At 31.2% G+C, this 22,349-nt stretch overlaps 2 protein-coding genes across 2 annotated transcripts in view; one reads left to right on the forward strand and one right to left on the reverse strand.

Moving 5' to 3' along the window:
* LOC119083302 overlaps positions 1-300 on the reverse strand; it is a 12,827-nt gene extending 12,527 nt beyond the window's left edge. The window contains exon 1 of the mRNA XM_037192994.1: positions 272-300. Coding sequence (XP_037048889.1) covers positions 272-290 — 19 coding nt within the window. The 5' untranslated portion in view covers positions 291-300. The remainder of the gene's footprint in view (positions 1-271) is intronic.
* LOC119083291 (myc protein) overlaps positions 1-21,919 on the forward strand; it is a 22,888-nt gene extending 969 nt beyond the window's left edge. The window contains exons 2-3 of the mRNA XM_037192988.1: positions 4,767-5,835; positions 19,898-21,919. Coding sequence (XP_037048883.1) covers positions 4,857-5,835; positions 19,898-20,613 — 1,695 coding nt within the window. The 5' untranslated portion in view covers positions 4,767-4,856 and the 3' untranslated portion in view covers positions 20,614-21,919. The remainder of the gene's footprint in view (positions 1-4,766; positions 5,836-19,897) is intronic.
* Positions 21,920-22,349: the final 430 nt, after the last annotated feature.

Consider the following 22,349-nt stretch of genomic DNA (forward strand, 5'->3'; position numbering starts at 1 on the left):
GAACGTTTATTTATTTATTATTATTAATTTAAACATATTAAACAATTGAACGATTTTATGTACAAATGCGCTGTCGTGTGTTTATTTGTTGCATTTTCAATATTCCACCTACATAACAACTTGTAAAAATCTGTCACCCTTTCGAATTATTAACAATAAAAGAAACAAGAAATTTAAAAACAATAAAAAAAAACGGAGAACGAAACCAATGTTTCAAACAATCGAGAAAAAAAAATTGAAAGAAAGAAAAAAAAAACCATCGACGACTTACCCATTGAATACCCATACATTTATACGCAGAAACAAAATCGATAATTTAAATTTCAGTGATCAAAATTAAAATATAGAAAAAAATGCAGTGGTCGGTCGATTTTTTTCGTTGTTTAGACTTTTTTTACACTAAAAGAGAACACACATACCGGTACGTGTGTAGGCTTTATATTTTCTCTTTATATGTAAAATATTCTATTGTGTGTTTATATTTATTATTGTTGTTCTATTATTATTCTCGAAAAATAGGTTAAATGGTTTGGATTAAAAATACTTATTACAATTTATCTGTTTACTACATAAAAAAAATTATTTTACATAAATGTGTTGTTACGACTTGGGTATGTGTCTTCGATTTCACAAATTATTATGGTTTTCTTTCTTTCGTAATTTTTTAATTTTTGTTTCGTAAACAATGAACAGCCAAAGTTTACGTCCTTTTTCCAGATTAAAAATATTTGGACAAAAGAAAAGACCGTTCGCCACTAATGTTCTAACAACACAGTCGCTTTTATTAATTTCCATTACGGATATTTTCTTCTTAACTTCAAAGTGATGATGGGTATCAGAGCGACACCATAAATATTTAAACTATTGAAGGACGTGAATGCTGTTAAGATTTTTCTCTTCTTCAATCCATACAAAGAATGGAGTGGAGACAGAGTTTAGTATACCACTTCAGTATGTCTACAGTTTATTGCGGTTTATTGCACTTTAGGCTGGCTATGACCACAAAACGAATACAGATATTGTTTTACATTTTATTCGCAGATTGTGACTGCAGAGCGCAGCCCGAATATATTTATTATATCTGGTTTAAAGTCTAGAAAGATATCAAGCTCAAAAAGTGCCATTCGAAATGTGATACATACACTGTCACAGTTCGATGGATGAACATTTGTAGGCCCTTCATTTATAATTTTCTCAAAGAAAATTCTTTGAAATGACTTCTATTATTGGCTCACTTAAAAAAAAGAAGATGGGAAAAGTACCTAGGTACCAAAGTGACAAACAAAACAAAAAGAAAAAAAAGTGAAGCGAAGGTAATTTTGTATTGTACAATTGTACAATTTCTCTTCTATTTTTGGAAAAATTGAGGGACTCTTCTTCTTCGTTTTTTTTTATTGCAGCCATTCATTTTGTTTATTTTCTTTGAAATTTTTTAACACAAGAAAAGTAGAGGGAATTTTAAGTACTTTTTTTACTCGGTATAATGGGGTTTCTCGGAAACATTTATTTAAGTTTTCTAACCGCTTACTTGAGAGTGGAACCAATATAATATCGGGGTTGCAAAGTTCCGCTCAAACTTTATATTTTTCTGGTGAAAACTTTAATTCCTAATATAATTCGGTGAATTTTCACCATTTTTTCTATAAAACCCGTAAAGCGGAAACGAACAGAAAAAAATCATTTGTCTTTGGGCTCATCCTTCGAAAGTATTTTCGATTTTTTTTTCCTTTTGTTTTAAATTCGCCGGTTCCTTTTTTCCAAAATAAAAATTTGTTAACTTTGACTAATCCGTCCGAAGTAGGTAGAAAACGATTGATTGTAACTTGTGGCAATCGTATCCCGTTGTTTTTATTTTTATTTAAGGAAGAGAATCATTGGTGCCGAGTTCTACCTTTTAAAAACCCATCAGGCAAATCAGGTCGGTTATGACGATTTATTCAGTAACAGACAGTACGAAATATGTGAAGAGATTTCTCTGTTTCTGTTTCGTTTTAATAGGAGACGGAACACCACAAATCGGTACAGTAAATATGTGGGAAAATGTAACCTATTTACTTCAGAATAAATTGTTATATGACTGACAGCTGTCAAACCATCGTTATACCTACTTCTGGTTCATTTCTGAAAATTTTTATGGGGGGAAAATCAAAATAGATCGATGACGAATTTAACAAAAAATAAAACAAGAAAATTTTTTTGAATATAAAAACAGTAGTAGCACATTCAACAACGGAATAGTTTTTCGGTGGTATTTGTCTCTTAAAATTCTTAAGTGTTTCTGGCTACGTAGTAACTTTTATATATAACTAACGAACGTTTAGGTGTTTAGGTTAAATAAAAAACAGCGGTTCCGATGTATAGGTAGATAACGAAATTTAACGCTGAAAATATACGGTTTTAGGAAAATATCCGAGCTTCACATCAAAATCATGACTTATATATTATATGCTAAACAAACTGAATCTGAAATTGAAAACAGTTTAAATATTTCGAATATTAAGTCGTAATTGGATCAAATTTCCTTTGTTCAACAAAATTCGTATTTCATCAATGATAATAGGAAACCGAGTTGCTAAAAACACCGCGCGCTACACAAAACTCTAAATTAAATTTTTCATTTTAAATGGATTAAAACCAACTCATCATATTACTCTATCTCTTTCTCTCTCTGCCTTCATAACATTCTTTCGATATGCAGCCTTTCTACGTCTTCGTTTTTACTTAATTGACAAAATCATAATTTTGTGTCATTCATTTAAGGACAAAAAAGTAGAAAACCACAACATTGATATTTCTATACGTTGTTATAAACAGTTAATTAACTTGATGGCTAAATCAGCATCAGGTTGCGAGCGTGTATATCAAAATTATACGAAAAAAAAACCTGAGAGATAAAAATTCAATTTTGCCCGATAAAACCACTTTCTTTTAGCATTTTATTACTAACAGCTTTGCGTTATTAAACGCTGCATGGTTGTTTTATATACAATCAATATGAATATGAAAAAAACCCAAGTCTTTTTCTATCCGTTACCTTATAATTATCTCAAATATCAAAGTCCTTCTATACCTGCAGCAAAAATATTTTTGCACTTATTTTAATTCGCTTTTTTCTTATGCATTAATTTCCAATCCGAGTTCCATATTTAATATTTGAAAGTTTTATGAATTCTTTGAATATTAGCAGACAGCATATGTGTGCAGTATAATGTATCTCTAATACTCAAAGACTTCGATGCTATATTGAAAGGTTGAAGGTATTACAACATTCAGCAGTTTTTTTTTTCTTACACAATAAATAGCCACAACCAATTCAGAAATTTATACAACGAATTGGAGTATCGCGAAAAAATAGCGCGCGCGGATTATTTCAAAAAGACTTTTTTTTTCTCGCTCGCATGTATATTAAGAGACCATTTTCCTAGAAAAACGGTTCACATTTAACTGTAGCTATGCCTACAAAAAAATGCGGCCGGTAAGCATTCACTAATAAATTATCTGTCATTTTCGAAAACCAGATTCTAATTTACATTTGGCCGAAAAATGTTTCGTTGAAACTATAAAGTTTACCTGGACAATGTCAAAACAATCAAAATGCCAATTTTAAACATAAAGTGTTTTCTGCACGAATTGGTTATAGCTCTTTATAGCTTCATTTCACCTCGGTGTTCAAATTTGTATTCTTCAAGCCGGCAGATTGGCCTTATTAAATTCAATCACGTGAGAAGGGTTTTTGTGTTTATTTTCCGTCTGACACATTTCGCTATATGTATACGCAGCAATTCACATTATAATTATTGACGTTGATTTTAATTTATGTCTAGGATCGCTAGCAGTAAATTCAAACCGCCGAACGGTATCAGTCGATGAAATTCCGAGAAGTTCATTATTGTTCTTTGTGTGCTATAAATAGAGGTTGTGATGTTGGTACTGAAAATGGTTTTGGGATTCAAGGATAGGTCTAGACCAATTTACAATAGAATCGGAACAACATTTTATACATTCGAAGATTATCTTTTTTCTGCACAGTAATCCTATTCATATATTATCTAGAATGAATCGAAATATAGGATCACTGTAAAACCAGTCACGTTTTGATAGCTGTTATAAAATGAACAAAATTTGTTGGAAATTTGGCAACTCTTCGGCACTAGTGCCGTAATGAATATTAAAACTAGAGATGAAATTGAATGGGAAAGTTTTGTTGGTCCAATGATGAATGAACGTTTTACTCGTATTTGTAATCAAATTATCGTGTTATCTTATCAAGTTAAGGAAAATGTTTTATCAAAATGAGTTGGTTCGATACGCGTAATTTTTTTCACACACACGCGGTGATATTGATACGCGATTCGAATCGATAACAGCACCTAGTGCGAAAAACTAACTTCTTTCGTCACTTTTATCCTATTTCGTATAGTCAAACAACCATTTTAAAATTTCTTAAATAATTTTTCATCTTTTTGTGCTGACTAGTTACAACATTTTATACTTGCACACAGAACGAAAATTGTACGTAAATAAGCGATTATTCATTAGGTCAATCAAATGCAGATAAAATTAATTTGATAGGAATATTATACGTAGTAACAAACAATTATCAACTTCTCATTGAAAATGTTAATAAAAATGTTATCACTGTAATTTGAAACATTTAAAAAAAAAATTCCTTTCTGCAACGCTCTTTATCTCCCAACTGTTCGCACAACATTGTAAACTGAACCTCAACAAAAAAATTAATTTTTTTTGTTTTAATTAATTTTCAGGTTAAACGTCAAGGTAGTTGAAGATTCACTGTGCGGGTACATGATAACAGAAAATATTTCACAAAATTTTCGTCTATTTCATCGAGTTTAATGTTGAGCTATAACCAGATTATCAAAATCAGCAAGATGTTTATCGATGGTGATGACCTGTCTCCGGACAAAAATATGTTCGATCATATAGAACTTGACGATGATCATTGGAATTACACATTACTGAATTGTCCTCCAACCGAATTTATCTACAGTAACAGCGATATTGATTTCACAAAATATTACGATTCGCCGCTATCACCGAAAAGTCAAATCCGACACCATGACTGTATGTGGTCCGGCCGATGTACAACACATCCCGAGAAACTTCAATGCAACAATGTTGTGAAAACAAAGCCTGAACAGATCGTTAAAAAGGCAACACAACAAAATGACACACAGCAGCAGCAACAATCACAATCACAGCAAACACAACAAACGATACAGACGAAAAAGATTCAACAGGAATCGATACCAGCTGGACAGTCATTATTAATTAATTCACGACTAAATCAACCAAAACCAGCCATCATCAAAGTACCGTCTGTATCGACAAACGACTTCTTAAAAGATCGTGAATACATTGCAAGACCGGACACGCCGTTAAGTTTAGACGATGATCCGCCCGAGTTTAAACACACCACAGACGTGTCTGCATGCACAATGGGCTCGAACCGAATGAGTCTTGTGTCCGACAATGAAACACCAACCGAAATAATCAATTTATTGAAAGAGCATTTAGAAGATACCAGCCTGCAAGTGAAAAACAGTAAATTACATTCACTAATGCCGGGCGGCAAAGCAGATTCGCTGAGCGATTTTCTGAAAGATATAAAAACATTGTCCGACTACGAAGATTTGGACGGAGACGATAGTATGGAAGAGAATGAAAGTGATTCGGATTCGAATGGTGGCAATGCAGCGTCCGGTGTTTCTAGTTACGATTACAGTCAAACAACACATAGTGATCACAGTTACACAAGAAGTAAAAATCGCGTCGATGTTATCGGACTGGGCGTACAAACTCCATCTGATTCTGGTGAGTTTACATTCTTTTTTTTTTATTTTATATTTTCTATGGTTTATATGGACCGCAGATTAAATTGGGCAGGGTTATGAATTAAAAGCGAGAACTACTTACGATAGAAACTTTATGACGACAAATTTATAGTTTTTTAATGGATTATCGATGAATGAGTGCTGTTCTTTTGATTAACGGTTTCGGGTTTTTTTTTTCTTTTCTTCATTATTAAATTTAAACCCAGAGTACGTTCGCTTGTATGGTTCACAAATAGAAAAAAAAAATTAATTTGCGCTGGACACGTCATTGATCAAGTCTATTTTAGTCGCAATGGAATTTCACTTCGTTACAATTCCAAGAAAAGAGTAACACAAATGTTGTCACCTGAAAATAATTAACTTTTGATGTGTGGTGGGTACCCACCATTTGAAAAACCGTTACACCAAATTGACATTTCATAAAATGAAAAGAATGTTTTGTTTGAAAAGAAAAAATAATTGATTCCTCCTATCTGCATTTAAAATCAAAACGCGTTGTTATGTTTTTTTGTTGTTGTCTTGCTGTTCCTCTTGTGTTTTTTTTTTAAATAAAAAAAGAGTGCTCGAAGCAATTGATTACTTAGCTAGATCAAATTACATCTTTCGTTACAACTATGGTGTCTACATGAAATTGTAAACCAACATAAACCTACGTGAAATATACATGTGCTCCAATTCATTGTTCATCGAGAGGAGATTCGATTGAGATTACTTAACGATGTGTTGTTGTTATTACCAGAGAGAAGAAAAAAAATGGCATTACACACGAAGTGAACGTGGTGGTAAAAAGAAAGTTTGATGTAGGCTTTTTTCCGATTTTTTTTTTATTTGCTAAATGGCAACACTATTTTCTTGCATAAAAATTCTCTCTCATTTTTTCTTATTTTTTTTTAAGCAACCATGAGAATATAAAAAGAAATTAATTTAAAAAAAACTGCCAACTAATAAATAATTCACTTCACATGCGTTTCGCTATATCCTCTTCGTCATATACACACGACGGAAAAAAAGCCTACTCAAAAGTCAAAAGGGCCTTGAACCTACGCCATTCCAGATCGTATTGAGTATACAAAAAAAAAATTGTAATCGTAGCTTTATTCCTGTACCCAACAAAATCGATATAAGGTTGTGAAAGTGCTCCATAAAATGTTCATAATTTCTATAAATGTTAAGAACTTTGTCTATACAACTTTTTTTTTCTCCTCTCTTTATATAAATGAGCATGGGCCCAAAGCATATCATGCGCATTGTTGTTGTTGGATATCAAAAAAAAAAAATCTCCCATGCACAGACGTCTGTCGCATATTCCGTACAATGGTGTACAATTAATGTACATATCTACAAACAGAGTATAGAGTAAATAACTATACAAATCTACACTCATGAAGCATAGTACTATTTGATGTGAATGACGTCACTAGGTGCGGTTCAAAATAAATTTGCGCATGCGTTGTTTTGCAAATTTTTGGCGGGAATTTTATTCGACGCGGAATTTCTATACATTTTATGTGTATAATATACATACACCTCGCTTTATACATACGATCAGAGAAAAAAAAAGATAGGCAGACACTGCGCTGAATGTAATTTGGTTTTTGCACATAATGTACGAACGTATATTTTGGTACATAGAGAAGTGGAGTTGATTGAGAAATCACAAGTATAAGAATCGCTAGTAGTGTGTGGGTCCGGCATGTATTTCCCTTTCCACGTGTGTCTGCTTCTGTTGGTACATATACTATTTCGCATTTTTGTTTAACTAAATGGATACCCGGAGTAAAGAGAATTTCGGTGTTGTATAAATGAGGTTTTTTTTTTCATTTCATTTATTATTATTATTATTTATATGCGATGGTTCATGTTGGTATTGTTCAAAGAGTTTTTTCCGCGCGCGTATTTATAAGAAAGACTGGTGGAAGACACGAGAAGGTAATAAACTCCGCGAAGGCCAGACTAAAACATTTTTGGACAAAATTTGTTGGTTTTTTTTTTCTTCTTCTAAGTTGTATCGTATGTTATAATAATCGTTTTTTTTTGTGTGTGATTCTTAAGAGACTTACTGTTTGGATAGTTTATTGGGAAGTTAGAATGAAATGTTAATTATAAATTCTTGTGATGAGTTTAGTTTCCAATCCAAATTTTTATATAATAGTTTTATAGGTTTTTTTTTTGTTGTTGGAATTTTAATTTTATTGATCATGGGGACTAGATCATTGGCTATTTTATTTCATTAATAGTAAGCGTAGTTCGTCGCTTTATTATAATTTTTCTTCTTCTTTTTTTTTCTTTTAATTTATTCATTTTAGATAAAGAGAAGATAGATTTTTTTTGTTCAATTTAATCATTTTATTGATTAATTGGAATTAATTTTGGTTTTGAGAAAGAAAACGAAAAAAAAGAAACAGAGTTAAAGAAACTCATTAAGCCGAATGTTTCTCACATTATGATAACCGATTGACACCAAAAAGCATTCGGAGTGTTTTTTTCTTCTTCTTCTCTTGTTGTCTGCTTCTCCAAAAAAAAAGTTAATAATTAACTTTCTTTAAAGAGATTGGCTTTACTAACGAAAAATTAATTCCCCTTTCCCATTTGACCGATTGTTTAAATGTTCGAAAAAACATATTTTTACCGAGAATAAGGTAAAAAAAATGGCACACTTTGCCCGTACTAATTAGTTTATTGGTGGTGCTAATTTAACGACAACACTTATTTTCTGCCTTTGTCACAAGTGCAAACTATCGGTCGGCTATTTACGATAAGACATTTTCGTTAATCTAATTGGTAACAACTGCAGAGAACATTAATAGTTAGGGGGAGTTGCATATAATACTATACGTCTTGGAATTCCGTAAATTGCAGGAAATTCTTGTCACGGAAAGTATGGGCACACTGCAATACGGCAAAACGGAATCACTTTGATTACGCCATTTATTTTCCATTCCTATCAGATTTCATAAATTACGTATATAATAGAACCGGCCCCGTCTTCGCCTAAAATCACATACGAACACGACATTTTATTCTTAAAAGCATATCTCCGGGTATATCACATTCATTCATTCATATTCTTTATGCGGAATTCTTTGTTAAGTAATTTAAAGGAAAAAAGAGCGAATTGAACTAAGGACAACCTTGTGTTGGTTATACAATCCAAGCAATGTACAGATTGTAGTTTTATTACTAACCGACACTTTATAAACGGCGAATATAAATGGTTTATTGCGTTGTACTTACATTCACCAAAAAAAAACATCAGAAATGGTCTACCATTATGTTGTATAACTTATATACGAATTGTCGTCTTTTACTATGAATCTAGTGTTAAGTGTAAATATATGCTAATAGGCAACTGGATATGCATATTCATTGTTCATCAGCGATTCTTTTTGGGTCTGAACAGATTCTGGAAAATTCCGAAATTTCGATTGAAAATATTTCCCCCACTAAAAAGTGTGAGAAAACGATAATATTTCCGAATTTTAACATGAATTGTAAGTTTTATCAGCTGTCCTTCCTACTTAAATACGCAATTCGAGCGACAAATTTGAATACGAATTTGTTAAGTGTCTATGTCCAAAATAATACAAAAAGTGCGTGTCGAGGTTAGCACCGTTTTTGGATAAGTTAAATGATGGTTAATAGCTGAGGCTAGACGATGATTTCCTAATGGGTTAGCTGTATTTATAATTCAAGAGACCGGCAATTTCTTTATTACTTTTTACCAATTACAAAATCATTAGAAATCGTTGCCTTTCCGTATACAATAATAATCTCCAGTTAGACTTTGCATATTTTCTTGTTGTTGTTTTTGTAACGATAATCAACTGTGAAAAGCCTAATTGATTTATAGATAGTCCTAAATCTGTCAGACGCTCAATTTCACGCCTTTTTTTCCCACTGGCTCATGAATAATCGTTAATATTCAACTTGACTCCTAGCAAAAATGGTAAATATTTGTTATCATGTATCGATAGCAGAAGAACCTTCTTGACAAAAAAACCCCTCTCCGTCATCCATTCACATAAAAATTGAAGAACATAAATTTTTGAATAAAATAAGAAATCTCTTATCTCATCCTCTTATCCGTTTCGTTCTTAACCGCAATGTGTTTAAGTTAAATACGATAGTAAAAATTCTATACGAAAAAATATCCCAAAACATTTGTTTGATAAATACTCATATTTTTTCGTGTGTACTTTGGTTGATAAACAGTTCGTTTTTTTTTGTATACGTTCTATGTGTGATATATTGTTCCGAGACGAAAAAGGAATACGGTCGATACGAAAAAGATTGAACCGAAAAAATAAAATAAAATTAAATAGAAAAACGAACCATATCAATGACGGTCACACATGTTTTCACATACACACAAGCACATCCAACAACACCAACAACAACAAAAATGTATCTTCGGTCTAGCCCTAATCTTCCTCAATCCTCTCTCCATCCATCCACCTTATATTACGTACAACTTTTGCGACGTTTGAATAAACCATTTCAACACAAAACGTCTAGCCAGAAAAGCAAAAAAAAGACAATTTCTATGTGGTAGTAGTACATACCATTGTATGTATTGTAACACGCTATTGATTTTATTCAACACTTTCAGAAATTACGCTGTTAAGAATGTTGAATTTACATTTTGAAATTGTCCAATTACTCAGATTTAATGGAGTAACCAAATATTACGATAAATGGTGTAAATTCGTCAAAGGTATTTACACTTACCTAGCTAACATATTAAATGGATATATCGACTAATGTGCGAAAATTATTTATTTATTCGATTTTGGAATACAAAATTTTTTAGTATCATGAACTTTTACTTGTTCCATTGTATTCCTAAAAAAATCGCGCCACTATACATTTGAAAAAAAAAAGAGAATCAACTATATAAAATATTGTTGGTTGAGTCAGTCAATTGTTCCATTATTTTTTTTTATGTTAACAAGTTCCCCGCCAATTGGAAATGGTTCCCACGTGCGCTAGCTAGAACCTAAATTATATAAAAGACTATACGAAATATATATGTATACATACAACACACATATCTATGTAAGGCGTCGTCGTTTCATTTAGTATACATAAAAACCCATTACTTTGCGAACAGTTCAAGGTCGTTCAGCATTATTCACATTGGTATGTTTTCATTTCGTTCTATTTTGGCGATTGCGCCTTCCAGATGAAATCGCTTCATATATACAAATAAAGTAAAACAAAAAAAAAGTTTTATTTGCCGAATGTTCCACAAAATCTCTTGTCTCATATTTATTTCCAAATGAAATGAAAAAGGGTTTTTAATCGAACATTACTATGTCTCAGCCATTATGGAAAAGTACATGGGTCTATTGTTATGTGCTCTTTTTTGGTTTATAACATACAAACAGGGAATATACCAAATTCAGCATCTCTCACAATAATAATATGATGTAAGAGGATGGCAAAGAGAATATTGAGATAACATTGTTGGTACTTGGCTATTTTTTATTCTTCTTCATAGTATTCGCCTCTCTTTTTCTTTGTCGCCGCAGACGTCTCACAGAAAAAAAAAATTAAATTAAATTCAATCATTCGATTGCGTATGAGTTATTGTTGCGGCATTTCGTGTGTCTTCTAAGAGGCCAATTGGATGAGACAAGAAAATTTCTTTATTTAATAATGCAAAATTTACGTATGATTACTCCTTAGATTAGAGGCGATTAGAGATAATTCAGTCGTGTAGAGTTTTCATTATTTGCCTTACAAAATAAAATAAGAAAAAAAACTTTCAGTTAAGAATAACACGTAACGCCCATTTTCCCTTTGTATCCAACGTACACGTCTCATTTTCATATCTTTTATGAATTTCATTTTGATAAAATATTAAAAAAAAAAAACAGATAAGTAAGTATCGCTACCTCAATTGTACTCACTTCCGTTCCGAAATTAATACTCATTTTTTTAAAAAGAATAATATATCCATAGAGCTACTTCTAAACTATCTAATGCTCCTGATCCATTAGAATAAATATTTATAAAAATAGAAGAAGAAAAAAAAAACACACATGCTTTGAACAACGATGAGTAGAAAATAATTTAAATAAGAGTTACAGAATATTTAATCAAACTGGTGACATGGCATGATCAAATAGAAAAAAAAAGTCTGTATCGTCAACGTAACAATTTTTTTTTCTATTTCATTTACGTTTATAATTTTCTAAAATAAAATTGATATCAGTTCTCGGTTGGATTTTTTTTTTATCACGGCTCTCGTCGTAGCGCACAGGTTTTAAAAATACCCACCCATATAAACACGTTGAAGAAAGATAAGTTTGGCAATAAGGAAATATTTTTCTTTTTTTCCATGTCGTTGACCTAAAATTTATTTTTTGTTAAAAAAAAGAGAAAAAGAAACAAAATTTTACGTTGATTTTTCGTTTTGCTTTTTATATTACTCTTTTGGAACATCACCCGGTAGCTAATCGCGGCGTTACGTTGATAACGAAAGTCAAATTATTATCAAAATAAAAAAGTAATTTCTTGTCAAATGGATTCGATTAATACGTGTGCCGATTGAATGGTTCACTTGACCTACATTTCGGCTAAATAGATACCATGCGTACTGAATCTAATCAAAAAGCTGTGCTCACCTACTTTTAAGTCAGTGGTTTAATCATCAAACACACTGATTAAAAATACAAATTTTTTTTTTCTTCAACTGAGTATATGTATATCACCTTATTTCCCCGATAGGTGAACCGAATTCAATTCGACGCAGATATATAGGTACAAAATAGATTATTACAAAATTCCAACAACGAAAAAAAAAAATTGTGAAGATCGCTGAAGATACATCACAAGTGACCTCTCATATATTTGCTTTATCTGTATAACAACGCATGTGCGAATTATTTACACACGAACTAATGTTAAACAAAGAAAAGCTGTTTCTTATGTCTTACGCACTTTACATGTGCCTCGATTATATGTATGATTCGTATACACATATAAATAAAGTTACGTCGTATATCACGAGCAACCATGGAACATATCAATGCAATATTTGTCTGATACGTGTGTATATTATATACATGAAATTAACATCAAAAATTTTTCGCGATTGAGCTTTCCGCATAGCAACACACGAATTCATGCGTAATTTTCGGCTGTTTTAAGTTTTAAATATAATTTTCTTTCCGTCTGATATATGGGAATTAAAACGTATCTAAGCAACTAACAGCTGCTGTTTGAAGGTTTTTCATAAATTCAAATGTATCATGCGTAGAATGGAAAAAAAGAGAATTCTCCGCGTATAACAACGTGGTGATATATATAAATTTTCGAATTTTATTGAATGAATAAAAAGATGTTTTAAATATTTCAATGGTATAAAAAGACAACATCTATATGTGTATTCAGATGTTAAAATTGCGTTATCAGAATTTCAAAAAAAGAAGAAAAAAGAATTATATAAAGGCTATACGTCGTCGAATAGCAAATATATTATCAGAAAAATTATACATTTTATGGTTGTTTTAATCAGGCATTTTTCCACTAGAGATGCTTGTAGATTAACAATAAAAATGTAGATTTTTTGAATTGATTTTGAATTGGTTGCCGCCATGTAATCGAGTTGAACGAGTTGATAAAATTGTAATAATTTTTTGGGTTGGAAATTTCCCACTTTTTTCGGTTTCAGTTTCAGCTTCTACTTCATTAAAAAATAAATAAATGAATATTTTAGTCTGTATGATCTATAGAGTTCTCAAATAGTTGTCTTCCGTTAATTTAACATAATTTAAAGTTCTTGTTGTTCGCTCTTCTATTTTCTTGTTGTTCTCTTCTGTTTGTTCAAAGCATCTCACATATGGCATTATCTTTTATGCCGGCCGGCATCTCAATATATATTTATATATTCATCTTTCCACTATACTAATAGTTCCGTAAAACTGCATACACAAAGGCGAAAAAAAGCTGCATCTTTATGGTGTGTGTAATACAATTTGGCGCCAAGTGTGTTTTGATAAGTCATTAAACGATAACTGAAACCTGTTTTAACATGATTTCGTGTTGCAACACGTTCCAAGTGTACAACAACGAAACTAAAAATTAAAAAAAAAAAAATTGGAAAGAAACGAAAGAAAAAAAAATGACGAGAGATCTTCTCAACCACTGAAAACGTATAGCATAAAAAATATTCTACATAAATATTCGTTTAAACTCTGAATCGAAACACTTTTTTATTTTCTTCTGTCGAGTATTAATATGCGGTCACGACGAATGGTTTCAAAGAGAACATCATATATATATATATATTGAAAACTTATGAATGATGATATGATATAAGTATTTATATCTCACTTATACTTTACACCTGCTAATGCAGTTCAAATAGTGTATATAAGATAGATGTTAAGTTCGTCAAGTCACTCACATTTTATATATACTATACAATGGAGCTGTTAAAACATATGCATATTGTTTTGAAGTGCTTGTGAGTGCTCCAAATATATATTTATTAAACGATGCTTCGTAAATAGATAAAAAAAAAAGTTATTTTAAAGAATTTTTTTTTTCATTTCAACTGTACCGTATGTTTGTTTTACTTTTTATTAAACAAAACAAATAAAATTAATTTGCCGACGTTTTCTGTCTACCATTTTTTTTTTTGGTTCTTTTCGTGATTGTCAGACAATATTTCAGAGAATGATGGGTCAATTTATCCATTGTTTTTATTTACTGTAACCCCGTAACACGTATAATAACCTCGATAATATTGTCTCGATAATATGGTCATAGAATTTAATCGAATATAATTTTTGTGGGAATAAACAAGATTCGGATTTTTATTTGTTGTTGTTGTCGTTGACTGTATATATAATATTTCGGTTCGGTTGGTAACATATCCTCCATATAATTATATCTATACGGACGACGTTATACATATTATAATATTTTCAAAAAACCTTAAAAAATTGTCATTTAAATTTAAATATTTTATCTATTTTCATAAAACTTTAACCTTTTTTTCGGGAATTACTTTTTAATGTTTAACGAAAACGAGTATATGGAATTAATTAAAAAAAAAGTTTTTTTTTGTCTTTCCCAAAACCTGTACTTTACACACATTTTTTTCGTCGTATAATATCCTACGTCTGTTCGCCGAGTTCCTTTCATTGATCAAAAAATTAATTTATTTTAAATAAACGAGGCAATTGCTTTATCCAATCCTCTATTATCAAGTCTAACTCGTTTCCAGACATATATAGGAAGATAACGAACCAAATAAATAACCAGAAAACCGAAACTATAAAGTGATTAGGAGTTGCGCCAAAAAAAAAAAATTCTATCCAATGACAAATGATAAGTGGCTATATGGTTGTTGGCTGTAATAAAAATTAGTAGTCGAATTCACGAATTACTAATCGCTCACTAAACATACGACGTAATCTCGATATATGACTGCGTGTCAATTTTATGTCATAAATATAATGTTTCGATTGCGGAATAAAATCTGCGTCTGGTTGGAGAAAATCAAATATGCAAGCAATATGTTAAGATCTCTTCCACGTATAACTAGCATTTTATGAAGCAATTACTCGTTTTTTTTACCGGGTATTTTTGCAATAACTATCTAATTTTCCCCGTATAAACCATAAAACCAATAAATGGATTTTCCGAACTAACTTCACAAGTTATTCTTAAAGATGTAAACAAACGAAATGTAATTACACGTTTGCAAATTGAAAAAAAATCGTCTATACAGAGGCGGCTCTAGTTAAAATGATTCAAAGGTTGTCGGATATAATATAACCGACACCGAACAAAATCAACATTTTCATGCAACGAAATTCGTTTAGCTGAAACAGTATTACATATAAATAGTAGCCATCACACTTGATCTCTTTACATTTTGATCGCGTGACCAATGTATCGGTATAAATGTTAAGAACCGAGCCTGGATGTGCACACAAGAAATTCTTCTCTTCGTTTTTAATTCATTGTGTTTCGCTGGTAATTAATAGAACTAATGCGCAAACTTCATTAAAACGAACACGTTAATGTTTCACACATTGCACAAATATAAACATTAAAGTGATGTGTGTAAAATCTGTTGTGTTTTTTTGCTGTTGATGTTGTTGTTGTTTCTCTTGATTCTTGAAATATTCTGAGAATTCGCGCCTTCTCGTCTGTATCTGACCGTTTAGCCTTAGTTACTTATTAATTTACAAGTTTCCATAAATATTCATATTTCCTTTTCCAGCTAGTTAGTGTAGTGCATATATTGTGAGCAGCTCCGTTTTTTTAATTAAAATGTAAATTAACATAAATGAAGGTATTAATTTGGCATAGGAAGGCATGTCATGACATCGTTATTTTTCGTTCAAAAAAAAAAAGAAAAGCAAAAAATTGCACTCATATTATGTGGGATAATAAATTATTTATAAAGTGGTTAAACCGAAATTCGTTTTAAACATTTTTTTAATTCGTAAAAATTAATTTTTAATTAACTTTATTGACATTCTTTACATTCACCAAAAACTCATTTTTTTAAAAAAAAATAAAAAATTATGATGGTCACCATTTACAACCTGTTCAACTTTTCTCTCTTTCTCTCTCACTCTCTTTCTCTACCTCTTATCCAACAAACATTAACTTCCATTAATCAACCGAATAAAATCTCGGAATAATTGATATTTTGAAGAACCAGTTTCTTTAGCTTTATATTCTCAAGATGATGAATCGATAAAAATATATATTTAACGAACGAACCGAGAGAAATAACCAAAAAAAAATCAGAACAAAATATTTTCGCTAAGCCAAAAACTTTTGTTTGAGAAAACTTGTTATCTTTCTCATTCGATACTCTTGTGCTATTTTACCAAAGTAATTTTTTTTTTGTTTTATTTTAACGTATAAAGGAGAAAGAAGATGCAAAGAAAATATACGTAAACTAACCGACAGATTCATTACTTAAAGTGAAAGGCATCTGCTAAAAACTGCCAATTTATTTATGTGCATAAGGCATAAAACATACATATATGTGTATATACGGGCATAAGTAAGAAAAAAAAAATAAAATAAAATAAGAATTATAAACAAAACCTAAATCCTTTTTTACACTTGAGTTAGCAATGTGTTTATATACAATAATGTGTGCAATTATTGTCAATACGAAATGGTTATAAACTAAAACTAAATAACTATAGAATTCACATCAAGTAATTCGTTAAGAAATTTTTCCACAGCACAATGTGCACCATTAGCATCACACGTAAGATATATACAATTTTTTTTCTTCTTCTTCTTCTTTTCATTGAATATTAAAGGCACACTAAAACACATCATTTAATCTACATGAAGCCACATTCTTTTCCCAAAAAGTTAGTCGTAGTTAGTTGACGAACCAGTTTCTTTTTTGTTTAAATGCCAATGGCCTGTAGATTTTTTGTTCTTTTCGATCGTTGTTTTAATTCTATATATTATATTTTATGTATTATTATTGGCGGTTTCGTTTAAAAGTTGTTTTTTCTCTGAATTGGTTAATTTGAATTTTTTTTTTCATCCATCACACATGGAATACACACACTGTATATAGTTTATAATACAAGTGTGTGGTATGGCAAAGTAGTGCATTCGTAGCAGCTAAGTTGCAAACCGTTTCCAATTTAACTAAGTCAAAGAACCTATCAACGATACAATAGCTAGGAGGCGCATAACAACATTTTTTTTAGTATGCAACTTTTTTTGTTGTTGTCATGGATTAGATACATGCGAAAGAGAAGATGAAAAGATTTTTTGGCACTCAAGAGGCACCACAAAAAAAACTGCAAAATTTCACTTCCGAGAAGTTTTAAAATTCAGTTTTTTTGCGTGTTATTCATCACATGATCGTTTTTTATTCAATATACTTTGAATTACTAGAATTTGGAGATGTAGCAGATGAGAAAAAAAAACTCCCGAACATTTTTGTTGCTCCTTCCTTCTCTGAGAAGATATCTAAGCTGTGAATGTATTTTTCTCGTGAATGTACGTTGCATCATCACCGAACTCATTCAATGAGTATTGTGTATATATGTTCATATGTTTAGCAAACTCATTTTGATTAGTCACTCGAAACGACACAGTACAAAGTTACTCACAGAACAAGAATGGTACCCTTTTTTAGATGAGTCATGCTTACGAAAAAGAAAAAATAAACCAAACCAAACGAACACACAATTCGTATCGGGTCTCTTTTTCAAATGCAAAAGGAAAATGTTATGAATGAATGGAATCGTCGCATAAATCATAACCAAAATTTTCTATTTGTCGAACGCAATATTTTATCTTTTGCATTTTCGTATGGGAGTGAAAGGAATATTTTCGGTTTTTACAGATCACAGTTCATTTATATGTAATCCAACTTTCCTTCAGTTTCGAAACGGAGATGCGTATCTTATTTGTGGAAAATTTTAAATTTAACTCGGGCCAGGTGATAAGTCCAATTCAGTATACCAAAGTCTACTGAATAAAAATTGCAATCTAACACATATAACGCAACTACGCCTCAAAACAAAAATATCTTTTTTTTTAGAGCGGAGGTACGCATTTTGTTAACAAAAATATGACTCCTATTATCAGCCATCGTTACGCTAGAATTAGCGCAAAATGTACGTAAACAATGTGTATAAAAAATATTACCAACATTTTGCAGCAGGATATGTCTTTAGTGAATGTGTATACATTCAACCTCCATATCCTTAGAAAGAAATATGATCTATTGAAATTATACAAACTGACCTGCAAGCTCTCATTGATTTACTTTCGGTTAATGAATTGTAAATGCATTAAATTATGGTCATGCAGTCTGGGCAGGTTTATGGTGCGGTACTTGTGTACGATAATAATTTTTTTTTTTGCACAAATGATGCTCCTTTTAACGTGGCTGTTTGGTACGACACGTATAACAGATACAATGTGCACAGCAGGGGGTGTTGAACTGAAATAGTAAATTTTCAGTTGTGCTATGATGGTTTTTCTCTCTCTTTAAACCGAGCTATTTATAATCGTTTTAATGAAATCATACCGATGATAGAGTGACGCTTAGGTATAATAAATTTTACTAACAGATTAACCATTTCGGGTATGTCCTTGGATCTATCCGTACTTTTATTTATGATCGAGAATTATCAGCGAGTTGTTAGAAAGCCCAAACCCCGTAAGTTATGCGTTAAAAAAGTTTGAACGGGTGCTTCAAAATGGTTCTAATCCGTGAACCAGCAGCCATTGATTCGGTATAGCATCAACAACGAAACAAATGTGAACACGTTCGACCCAACAGTAGAGATTTTTTTTTTGTCTAAAAACCAAAATAATGAAATTTCTAAATTTCCCGGCGTCCTTGTGCAGACAGACAAACTCGATTATAATTGTGTAAGACCTCATCACATTAACGAGGAATCATCGTTTATCTGCCACACAAAGTTCCGTACGGCTCGTTTTGTAATTAATTGATGAACAACCCACATGCGAAGATGCGTACCGAATACGCATAGATTTTGTGTTTTATAAAATAGACCAAACAGTTGGAGATAAAACACACATTATATTATATAGATGCGTGTGTTGCCCGAAACAAAAAAAAAGTTAGTGTGAAATAAAAATTCTAAAAAAAAGTAGAATTTCTATGAGGAAAAGTTAAATTAGAGATAGTATTTGTTTTCATTACGAGTACGAGTATGATTGAGACGTATAATAAATGGAGTTTAAGCAATACTGATATATAGACCTGATGAGTTAATTATAGAACATGATTCTGTCTGGAAATTTGTTTAATATTTGCATCACTTATAAGATTGATGACTGATTGGGAATTATCGAGGCGTGTAAAATATACGTGTGTACCGAGAGATTAATTACTCAGTATGAGAAAAGATTTTTTTTTAGATTTTATCTGAACATCTGCATGAGATGTTCCAATTATCGTATCGATAAGATTAGATATAGTTTCAGATATTACCGCCATTCCGTAAATTTTCGCATTTGCAGAGTGTAATTTTTGTTCATTTTTCTATTTACAGAAGAGGAAATCGACGTAGTGTCTGTTGGTGAAAAGGCGTTGCCCACAAATCCAACAGCAAAAGATCGACGTGCACTGCAAACAACAGTGGCCCACAAAATATCCAATCGTATTGTAAAGACATCATCCGGCGTCCGAACGATACCACCGCGACGTCGCTATTCGGTGGAATCGGAAAATTCGGCAACTACAACACCCAGCAAATCATTTGCATCGCTAAGTCATTCATTTGTTAAATATGGCAATGCTGACACAAGCTCGGCATCGACAAACCGAAAGCGTCAACTCGCCAGCCGTGATGATCGTACGGCAAACAATAAACGCTATCGCGGCAAAAAGCAACATCATCATCAACAACAACAGCAACAGCTTCAACAACAGCCGGCACAGCATCGATCGCCAGTAAAACGTTCCACATCCGATACGGACGAAACAGAGACAATTGAGAAGCGCAATTTGCATAACAATATGGAACGACAGCGGCGAATCGGTTTGAAAAATCTGTTCGAAGAATTGAAGCGACAAATACCAAATTTAAAGGATAAAGATCGTGCGCCGAAAGTAAGTATATTACGTGAAGCGGCTAACCTGTGTCGACGATTCAACAAAGAGGAAGAGGAGAAAATTGCGCTGCGGAAAATTCAAGCGAAATTGTACAATCGGGTTAGTGTACTTCGCACGTCCTTGGCTGCACAAAGATCTCGATATTTGGATTAAATTTACTGTTTTCAATTTAATTTTTTTTTATTATTATTATTATTTTAGTTTAATTCATTGAAAAAAAATATCTTCTCTCTGTTTTGTTTTCCTTTTTCCCTTGTTCGCTCTGATTTGAAAAATGAAAAAAAAAAAATGTAAAAAGAACTTATAATACGGCCGAGCGTGATTTTGTTATAGAATGGCTTTAGATTATAAACGGTTTAGCAGTTAATGATAATTTTTTCTTTCTACTTTTGAATTTAATGCATTTCTTTTCTTCTTATTTTAATAAAAAATTAAAGTTAGTTTAAGAGCGACTAAGAACCGTCATATTGATAATTGATTGGTATCGGTGTCAAATAACATATGTTTTTTCAGCGTAATCAAATTATTTAATGAAATATTTTTGCTTTTGAAGCACTATAAATATATATAAAAATTTAAAAAAAAAATTGAAAAAGTATATTTAGTATATGCTGTAGTATACATTGGATATACATTTGGATACACTATTAATTATAAAATATATAATAAATATTTCACTTTGTAAAATAAATTACTCTTTTTAAAACAACAACAACAAAAAATAGTGTGTGTAAATAAACAGAACGGAGAAACCTACACTAATAATTCGTATATAAATATATAAATAATCGACATATAAGTAAACATGAAGTAGAGATGAACGATGATTATGGGAGTGTAAATTTACATTTATAAGTTTAAAGCAAAAAAAAAAAATATTAAAAAATCTAATACCTAAAAAATCTAGGAGGTAAGTTGTTTAAAAGTAAAATTTTATATAAAAAAAGAAAAAGAAAATAAATTTTTTGGATAAAAATGAAATAGAAGAGAACTAGGGAAAAGGGAGTCAGACATAGAAGAAGCATATATATATTATAATATAGATCGATGATTATATAGTGGACGACGATTGATTTTGTTTTTGCCAAATTTGAAGGACTTTTCACATTTAAAAATTAAGTTAAGTTTCCCCCCTACCCAATACTTTTTTTTATCCTTCTCTTTTTCAAATTACTTTGTACGTTGTACATACCGAGTATAAACATTTTTTTAGTATTAATCATTAAAAAATATAAATTTAAAAAAAAAAACAAAAATAAAAATTTAAAATTAAAAAGTTTTATTTTGGAAATGATTTTTGTTTTTTGTTTCTTCACATCCAATCAGAAAAACGAAAAATAGTGTTTGCACCCTTGGGACTAAATATATCGATAAAACAGCAAAGAAGAAAATTTTGTTTATAACAACAAATATTTTTTTATATATCAATCCGTTTTACAGCGATATGCGTAATAGTTCCGCAAAAGGAACAGTTTACAGCTGGTCCTAGGAATTCGCCGTTTGCTGTAAAATTTTTGTTCATTTTTTTTGCTCAAATATTTTTTTTATTTAGATGTATAAAAGAACACAGTGAATGTTGTTAATTATTTAGTAGTTTCTTTGTCCAATATTGTTTCATTGTTGATTTTTTTCTCTTCTTCTTTATAACTTTTCTTTTTCCCTAATTTTTTTTTCATAAGAAACGTTAAAACTCGCATTTTGTCTAAATTTTTTTTTTTCGACCGGAAGTAGTAGAGGTGAGCGGGCGACTTTATTTTTCGACATGGAGCCCAATATTTTTCTAATATAAAATTCCTGAAGCCAGCAAAATTTTGACGCCTGAAGCCGATTACAACTGCAGTTTTTCAGCTGGATCGGTGGATCGTTAAAAAAAAATAGTGCCCAAAAAT

This window comes from Bradysia coprophila, chromosome X (assembly GCF_014529535.1).
Source record: "Bradysia coprophila strain Holo2 chromosome X, BU_Bcop_v1, whole genome shotgun sequence".
Classification (NCBI taxonomy): domain Eukaryota; kingdom Metazoa; phylum Arthropoda; class Insecta; order Diptera; family Sciaridae; genus Bradysia; species Bradysia coprophila.